The following is a 9769-nucleotide window of genomic DNA, read 5'->3' on the forward strand; positions in this document are numbered from 1 at the left end:
CTTTACTGCTGATGGAAGAAATTGGCTGTTTTTGTCAAAAATGGGATGAAACGAATCTTCGCCACCATGTTATAATCAGGCTTAGTGTGTTAGTGTTGCTAGTCAGTGGAGGAAATTCCTTGTTCATATGGCACTGGCCGATCTGCGCTTCAGAAATTACTTTTCCACAAAGCGGTGCTTATTTTCTAGACCCAAGTCGGGGATGAGGGGCAAATTTAATCCCATACGGTGATGTGAAATAGCGAATGCGTTTTCATCGTGAGATGGGAGCTATCACCACTGCTGAATATTAAACGCATCGTCTCAGGAGTGTGGCGTTAACAAAGCCCCCCCGATGTGTGTGTGTGTGCGCTGGTGGATAGATCCTGGTGGACACTGTGTGGGCCCTTTCCTACTTAACGGACGGCGGTAATGAGCAGATTCAGATGGTCATCGATTCCGGGGTCGTTCCTTACCTGGTGCCGCTGCTCAGCCACCAGGAGGTCAAAGTTCAGGTCTGTATAATTTGCAGTGTCAGTCCTTGTGATGTGTGCGAGTGTCGTGTGGTTTATGTTGCGTGTTTTGTTTGGGTTACATATGCGTGATACTTGTGTTCTTATAAGTTTTGTTTGTGGTTTTGAGTGCACTTTTTGATCGTGTGAGTGTACTATACTCTGTATGTTAGGTGCGTGATGTTTAATATTACAGAAGTGTTGGTAGTTTACGTGTATACAGTGGTGGAAATGCCTGTGTGATGTTTGGTTTGCGCTATATTGAAATGGCTTCGAGTTGTCGCTGCAGTGAACTTAGATGTAAAATAATAGGTAAAATAGAAGTTATTGTGCGATCAGTATTTTACGTCTGTTTAAAAACTCAAATTATTAAACTATTTTTGTTTTACTAGGTAAGGCACACTGAACTATATAGCGCTTTTTCAGAAGCAACTTGGCCACAAATGATAGCTCAACGAAGTGGATTATGTTGAAATTTATAGCAGAGAAATACTTTAAATGCTCGTTCATAAATGTGGGAAAAACTGGAGAACCTCGAGAAAAATCCACGCGAGCACAGGGAGAACATGCAAACTCCAAATTAACAGGCGTAAGGGTCGGGATTGAACCCACGACCTCCTGTATACCAGGCGAGGTAGTTAACATCTAGCCACAATGGCAATTGTGTGTGGCTTGTTACTGCTGCTTTAATGTAGCAAGTCACAATGAAAAACTAATGAATCACACTTGTTAGATTTCCATTGTAAAGGCAATGCAGGTGTTCTTATTAAATACATTTAATAAAATGTTTACTGTTTCAGGGCATGGGAAACCTTTGACCCAGCAGTGGATTGAAAAATGTCTCCACACATTTATATATTTCATCAATCTGCTCATCAAGAATAAGGCATCTGCCTGCATATTTTTTGTATCATGGTTCCTGAGTCACATGCTCAAAAGCCCAACAAGCCAAGTCACCCGCAATAAACAGCACTTTCGATGAGCATGGTTGACCACACGGTGCGAAAGAAGTACTACATGCATATATATATTGAGCACATAATAGATGAGAGTCGATACGTTTCTTGAATCGAGTATTTTGTGTGTGTGTGCGCGTGCCCTCCGGTGTCGTGGTGCCGGTTTAGACCGCGGCACTGCGTGCCGTGGGCAACATCGTGACGGGCACGGACGAGCAGACGCAGGTGGTGCTCAACTGCGACGCTCTCTCCCACTTCCCCGCGCTGCTCACGCACGCCAAGGAGAAGATCAACAAGGTGCGCTCACGCACCGCGTGGATTGCCGCTGCTGAGGTGCCGCCTTCCTTAGCAATCGAACGTCCGCTGTCGATTGCCACCCACTGAAAGGGAGACTCGGCCCAGAAAACGACTCTCTCGTTGCAGATGAGTTGGCGTGCCAAAGCAGCGGTGTCCCCCCCAGGGTGTCCGGACACATACTGTCGAGGATTCCTTTCAGTTGAGCCTAGAAGTGCAACTAAAAGTGTTTCCATAAATAAACATATTACTCCAGTTCTTGCTACAAGTTATTACTAAAGAGGCTCAGTACAATAATAGGTTTTCCCCCTTTTTCTGGCAACATAACAGGTGTTAAGATGTTAAAACACCAAACTTAAACCTTACAAGGAATCATGTCTGCATTAACCACAAAACTTGTGGTCAGAATGCAAAAAAATATATACTCTGATAATATATGCATTGCCTTTGAAACTGATTGGCCCACACCAGAGACGGCTTTCTTTTGAGCCTCAGTCTGTTACAACATCAGGAATTCATCTGGTTTCGTCAGGTCTCGGAAACGAAGCAAGGTTGAGCCTGGATAGTGCTTGGATGGGTGATGGCCACGCATCAAACTGGTGTCATAGATGATGGCAGTGCAGTGAAATCCATCGCTGTGCTTCACTTAAGCTCCCACCTCAAAACAAACTCACAAGCTGGGTGGTCAAATTAACCCCTTGACCAGTGGATTGACAAGCGCTGTAGATATATAATACAGACGTGATGTAGGTTTCCAACAGAAGGTTTGCATTGAACTGAATGTGATTGTGATGACGTATACCTTGGGCAGTTAATTTATGTGTGTTGTCGATTGATATATGCTGACGATGTCGATTGTATGCTCGTGCTGCTCGTGCTGTGGCCTGTTGCAGGAGGCCGTGTGGTTCCTGTCAAACATCACGGCTGGGAACCAGCAGCAGGTGCAGGCTGTCATTGATGCCGGCCTCATTCCCATGATCATCCACCACCTGGCCAAGGTGCCTAGCATCCAGCATGGGCACACACAGACCTATACCCACATATAAACGCACGTAATGACAAGTGGATATTTCCAGATAACATGTATGTACATTAAAAAAACAGGCGCACATAAACACAACGCCTCGCACGTTGCAATGTGGGCAAGCCCAGGATGGATTGTTTGCAGACCATCCCAAATATTTCAAGCCGGTGTTTCTGTAAAGAGGATCCACGTTTCACATGCACACACATGAAGCATGCTTGCAGATACACGTACATGCGTTTTACCATGATTTTTCGGACAGTGGAAAGAAGGGCTGTCATTGACATCGTGATGTCTGTCTTATTCGCATGGCAGGGAGATTTTGGCACGCAGAAAGAGGCAGCGTGGGCCATCAGCAACCTCACCATCAGTGGCAGAAAGGACCAGGTATCACACACACCTCCTTCTCCTTCCCCCCTCGCTGATCTGGCGCAGAGTTTGAGGCTCTTGATATTGAGTTCCTTAATTTTGGTTACAAAAATTTGGTCTAATGCAATGTCTCCTAGATCTTGTCTGAAATTTGACAATTGTGTCAGTGAACTTTCCTCAACGAGCATTCCTTAGCCCCCCTGCACTCCTTGCTCCCTAATCAAACTAAATAATTTTTGTTTTCTTATTGCTCTTTCCAAAAAGTGCCGTAAGTTTAAGGGTATTTGGCAACACGATGGCCGCCTCCATGTGTGCATGCGTCTCGAGGCACAGTTTTAGGAGCGCCCTGCTTTTGCAATGTTTTGATTGGTTGCTTTTCTGAGTATTGTTTTACACGTTGAATAACCAAAGTGCCCTGAGAGGAGAGCCCATGAATGTGAATGAATAGCACTTGGCAATCTGCACAGAGGTCCCCAACCTACTTGCTGTGCTGCCCACTAGTGGGAAGCGCCTCGTCGCCTTGCATAAAATCACCATCGGTTCGGCCTCCCGACTGGGTTGCAGGTGCGTGGTACGCTGTAGCCTCGACCACCAATGCCACCAAGAGGTGGCAAGGTTTACGCATGCCTCTGTTTAAGCATCTTGGCGGCTCGGCTTTTGATGGGTCACGTAGATTTGTGAGACTTCCAAACCTCCCAGATGTGTGCACTGGCCAGTACATGGAAGACAAGCAGGTAGGTTTGTGAACTCGCCTGGTTCTTTGTACGGGGTTTCTCCTGTGCTATTCTTACCCCCACGTGTAAAGCGCTCCTTAACATGGAATTGTCTATACACTTCTACATGCAGTACCTTGTTAAAAATGGGTTTTGGGACTTGGTTGAGGCTTTCCTATGTAAGCGACTTTGTTGTTATTATTGGTCATCGTCAGTGGCTGTGATATTTGCAACCAAAAGCGTATTCCTTGCAGAATGTCCTGCCGTCTGCAGGGAAGGTAAAACGAATGGACAGACATGGGCCAGCAGAAGCCGGCTCGTTCCAAGACTCCTGTGGCCATCATTGTTGCTTTACGCTCGTGCCATCTGTATCGCTGGCAGGATTAACATCCTTAAAACGACATCTGGTTATAATTAACCTCATGACGTTACTTGCCGGTGTAGTAAAAATTTTGAAAAATTTCTAATTTTGTTATTTCGTTCAAATGTCCTTGTCGATTCTTAAGAAAGGCCTTGTATTGAGAAATTTGGCTAATTCAATCTGTGAGTGTCTGGCATGTGAGAGGAATCTCTGAGTACACACAACTCTTGCTCATCAAGGGAGACATGTCAAAGCTCCGTACAAGCTCAATAATTCATAGTTGTACTGCCATCTCCTGGCCCCCTTGCAATATCTTCCGGATCATTTAGGGTTTTTTTTTACCTTTTTCTCGAGTAGTGGTCGTGTTACCTTGGAGCTCGTGGCTTCCGTAAAAAAAATATTGCTGCCGTCAAAAGATTTTCTTGGGCTCACGAGTATGTAAATGTTAATGCGCATAACAACCATGTGTGGGTGGATTGAGGTTACGAGTAGGAGTGAGGGATTACCGATTGGCTGCATGTAATTTTTGTTCATTATTTTGCAATCGTGCCAAAATTCTGACACGACAGTGCGCAGCTGTGAAGGAAATTTGGCCCAAAAAGTGTCCCTGCTTTGTGTTTTTCGAGAGCATTCCGTGATTGGGTCCACGCCGTCGTTGCTCAACCGCCCTTGCCCCCCGACCCCATCCCTACGCCGTCGCCACCCGGCTACACTTTTCCACCCGCGGGCTGCGCGTGTGCGCGTGTGTGCGCGTGGCAGGTGGAGTACCTGGTGCGGGAGAACGTGATCCCGCCGTTCTGCGCACTGCTCGCCGTCAAGGACCCGCAGGTGGTGCAGGTGGTGCTCGATGGCCTCAACAACATCCTGAAGATGGCGGGCGAGGAGGTGGAGACGATTGCCAGCGTGATCGAGGAGTGCGGAGGTGGGCCGGAACCCAACTCTTGGCTTTTTACCCTGTGGCCAGGAGATGCCACGGTTTAAGCACACCCTTGTTGACGCTAAATAAGCGATGTTAACTGCCTGGTATACAGGAGATCCTGATCCCCTGACGCTTGTATATTTGGAGCTTGCGTGTTCTCCCCGTGGTCCGCATGGACTTTTCTCTCTGGGTCCTCCGGTTTTTCCCTCCACATTTAGAACCGTGCTTTTTCAGTATTTGGCTGCTATAATTTTCCAGTTGATAAGCCACTTCATTGAGCTATCATTTGTGGCCAGGTTGCTTCTGAAAAAGAGCTAGATAGGTCAGTGGGCCTGACCTGGTAAAATAAATAAAAGTTGTTCTCATAATTGTAGTAATCTGTGGATTCACTCTTCAACACACCGTGGGCTAAAGTAGTGAACCATTTTGTCTTTTGTCAACGTGACACTTTTTTTACTGATTGGCTGTGTTGGGTGGTGGAGGGTTGCCACACATTTCTAAATAACGCAATCTAACCCCAAAACCTTTGTTATTAATCTGATTTTGCTGCTGCTCGTTGTAGAATCTGATAGAAGGAAGCTATGGCTAGGCTTGCGGCATTGACGGTGTGGGCAGTGATGACCTTTTGGCGCCCTCTGGTCTCGCACCAATTGAGACGAGGCTCAAAAGAAAGCCGCCTCTGGTGTGGACCAATCAGTTTCAAAGACAATGCATATATTATCAGTGTTTTTGTTTGCAATCTGACCACAAGTATTGTGGTTAATGCTGACGTGATTTCGCGTAAAAAATTTTCAGTTTTGTTGCCAGAAAAAAGGGGAAAAACCATATTGTTACAGTGAAAGTGGTTGAGTTTCAATTATCTGCCACAAAGTCACAACCCAAAAGTCCTGGCTTGTGTATATAAAACGAGTCCCACTGTGGGAAGGTGTGATGGTGTGTAGTGTGTGTTGATGGTGGTGTGTGTGACGGCGTGTGTGTGTGTGAGTGACTGTGTGTGTGTGATGTCGGGAGAATGCCACCCTGCCATGGGAATGTCGAATAACCGCCTGGCTCAGGGCCACAATTGGACACCGTGTTCCTTTAAAATAACACCCCACCCCAAGAGACTTTTGCTCACAGATGCATACCAAAGCTTTGTCCGTGTTGGGTGTTCAACATGAGCTGAAACCTTTGTTAATAAATCAGCCAATCAATCCTAACATTAAATAACAAGTGGATTTATTTAATCGTTTAAAAACAAAATGACGTTTATTGGCCAATGGGACTTCTTTTGTGCATTGCGTTTCATGTTTTTTTTAATAAATTCAACTTCGGACTTCCTATAAGAAGCCAGCGATCCGCATATTCTAATACATATCAAAAAGATAAGAGCTCTTTCTTTTGGGAAGCAACGTCGTCTTTAAGTAACATTCCACTTGTCCCCCCGCACAGGCCTGGAGAAGATTGAAGCTCTTCAGCAGCACGAGAATGAGGACATCTACAAGCTGGCCTACGAGATCATCGACCAATACTTTTCAGCTGATGACGTAAGCTCAAGCCCTCACTCGGCGCTCGCTGACACAAACTTTCCCAGGTGGCGTTGTTTAAGGCTAAATGATGGGGGGTCCGCCTCCTCTCTCTCGTTTCTCCACCCCAGATTGACGAGGAGCCAGGCCTCCTGCCGGAGACCAACCAAGCTGGAACCTTCTCCTTCGACCCCTCTTCCAACATCCCCACCGAGGGGTTCAAGTTTTAAGCTGCCGTTTCACGGGGCTGCGCGTGGCGGCCGTTGCGGTGTTGTCGGGGGGCGGGGCGCTGTGGGTTGATGGTTTGGCCAAGGGGGTCACACCGTGGTGTCCTGCAGGGGCGGCTTCTTAGTTTTGTTCTTTTATTTTTCTTCTCCCTGCCCACGCCTCCTTTCACGCTCCTTTATTCCGCCACGCCCACTCTGTCCGCCGCCGTTCCCCAACTAGCCCCAGCTGCGCGTACCACCCACCCGGCGGCTCGGTCCGCCCCACGCCGCCGTCGGGTTTGAAGGCAACGCGAAACGACGATGGCCGTAAAAGAGACAAAATACCGTAACACAAACAAAACTGTTCAGTCAATTTTTAGGGTGGTGGATTTACTAATGAAAAGCAAAAAAAAACTCTACGCATTTGTGAATTTGTTTGGAAACTTATGAAACAACAACAGCAACAATGAAATTTACAGATGAGTGCTGTGGAGGGGCGTCAAAACAAGTTGGGGTTAAATTCCGTAGCGATGGGGTTGTTAGCGTGCGCTTCATTCAGCATTTGCCGTGCCGGTGTCATTGGTAAACGCGCGTGGGTGAGCATTTAGATGTCGTAGCAGTCGCCGCAGCCCTCTGAGCCACATTGTAAAAATGTTTCACTTTGCCCACCACCTTGGGGTGAATTTTGCTTCGTAAGGATAAGGGTGGGCTCGAAAGTGAATAAAATTAGAGCGTTAAATTATACACTTGTTTTTTTAATGAACTTTCATTTTGCAAATAGGTAATTGCTGTACTGAGGGCATAAACTGTGTGATAGGGGGGAGAAAGATGGGCTGTTACTTTTTTCTAAATTAAAGCTACCCTACGATTCGTTGGGAGAACAGTATTGAATGACGTTAGCAAAACCCCCTTGTTGAGCAGAGCTGATATCGTTTTCAACATTGCTTTGCAAATTTTGTTTCACGGATGTTATTGTAGTATATATTAAATAAACAGACACGAAAACCTACAAAATTATAAAAAATCGCATCCTTTTCTTGATTTGCTCTCCATTTCTAAATTTTGCTACAACCATCGGTCACTGTTTGACGTCAATGTCATCTTTCTCTGCGGGTTCTTGTGCAAAATTGTAATCAGTTGGGGTTTTTTTTACGCATCCGTTTAATCACTGCTCGGCACTTAAGTCAGACGCGTGGTATTTGCTTCATAATTGCCAACTTGTAATTTGTAACCAGGGATATGGGCATTGCTGTTCTGGCATCACCATGTTACACATTTGTGTTATGGAGTAATTGTAGGCTTTAAATTCTGCTTACAATATTTTTGTTAAAAATTTAAACTGCAACAAACCTAGCATTTACATTTCTGCAGCAGTTCTAATTTGTTTCCGCTTTATTGTTTTTACGGAGAGGGGGGGGGGTGGGTTTGTTAAAGGCTGACTGCTGTTCCATTGCACGTTCTCTTTGGGCTCTGCCCTGGGATTCCTCTCCAGTGTAAATGAACATTGTGCACACAAAGGAACATTGGCAAATGCCGCATTTGTACAAAACGTAAAATATTAAAAAAAGAACGAAAGTAAATAAGACTTGCTGTCGTTTCGGTTGTAAATTGACTAAATTAATTTAAAATTCTTTATTTTTGTTTTCCAGTCTTATCAGGCTGTCGTGTTGATGTAGAACCGGGCAGATGAAATGGCGGCATGCCCAAACATTTATAGGAACGCGAAAAATATATATATTACAGTGTGCAAACATTTCTTCTTGCTTGTTTGTTTTCGTTGATGCATTTAAATTTTTTACAGATTTACTTGGGTTGTAGACTGACCTCCCTCATGCGCATGGGCGCGTGCAGCAGTTTTTGCCCACCAAGTAAACATTTTCACTTATGGAAAATAGTTTTCTGCTTGTGTGTATCATGGTGCACGGACAATAAAAAAACACGTACATCTGAACATCAACATGCACATTTTGACGAATATTTTAAAATGAAATTATCAAAGAAACCAATAACGTGTGATCATGATTACAATTGAAGTTAGAACCAACCGTTACTATGCAGTTTTAGAAGCAAAGAGGACTTGGCATTGGTTGTTTAGCTTAGAATCGTGAACATGTTTTCTCTACTTTTGTCTATCGAGAAATTTAAAAAACAGAAAAAGAACAGTAATTTTTGTCGATTGGAGCATTTTGGGGTTTTTGTTTAGCGCATCGGAATTTTAGGTGGGGTTACCTCTCAGCACCTCGTGAGCGCTGCGGGTCACGGGGCAAGTTTGTCTTCGCGCTTTGTTTCTTTCGCTGCTGTGAATGGCCGTCGTCGATGACTTTGGCATCACACAACACGCCGGCTGCCGCGCCCTCGATGACGTTCCCACACCAGAGGGCAAGCTTCGCTCTTGAACGAGCCGATAACACGTTTATATAAAAAACAAAACGACAACTTAACACGTTTTATGTCAACATCTTTCAGTTTTGTTGTATTTCTGTTTCCTCCCCGCAAACCCGCCCTTCTTTGAGCCACTTTAAGGGACTTCTCGTCCTTGTATCGCTTGCGATACAAGATTTTTTAAAAACTTTGCAAGATTTTACTTGCGCCGAATTATGCGAATTTACACTTTATTGTTATTATTTAACAGGAAATTTTTAAAGTGGACATTTTGGCTAAGCGTATGGTGGAGTAGTTAATGGTATAATGCCCTTAAGGTGGCTCATGTGTTAGTATTGGAGCAGGCAATTTGATTTATTTTGTGCCTTTTTGACCGTAATGAGTTTATTTTTTTGTTTTTAATATGGCCGATTATAGAGCAGAATATACTGTTACATTGCTTTGAAAAATCAACCATGATAATATTTTGGAAGGAATGTGTAGCTTTTTTTTTGTTAATGTTCATGTAACATACAGTAATTGTCTGTTAATAAAAACAGCCATAAGTAA

General features: G+C 44.7%; 1 protein-coding gene across 4 annotated transcripts in view; it reads left to right on the forward strand.

Annotated features, from left to right (window-relative positions):
• The window catches only part of KPNA3 (karyopherin subunit alpha 3), a 28162-nt gene extending 18393 nt beyond the window's left edge, over nt 1–9769 (forward strand). For 2 of the 4 annotated variants that reach the window (XM_078876052.1, XM_078876055.1), the window contains exons 11-17: nt 363–494; nt 1616–1744; nt 2635–2739; nt 3081–3152; nt 4968–5130; nt 6559–6653; nt 6764–9769. In XM_078876052.1, the coding sequence (XP_078732178.1) occupies nt 363–494; nt 1616–1744; nt 2635–2739; nt 3081–3152; nt 4968–5130; nt 6559–6653; nt 6764–6862 (795 nt within the window). In that variant the 3' untranslated portion in view covers nt 6863–9769. Of the gene's footprint in view, nt 1–362; nt 495–1615; nt 1745–2634; nt 2740–3080; nt 3153–4963; nt 5131–6558; nt 6654–6763 lie in introns of all 4 variants that reach the window. The other 2 variants (XM_078876051.1, XM_078876053.1) reach the window with 1 other exon arrangement.

This window comes from Lampetra fluviatilis, chromosome 43, assembly GCF_964198595.1.
Source record: "Lampetra fluviatilis chromosome 43, kcLamFluv1.1, whole genome shotgun sequence".
Lineage (NCBI taxonomy): Eukaryota > Metazoa > Chordata > Hyperoartia > Petromyzontiformes > Petromyzontidae > Lampetra > Lampetra fluviatilis.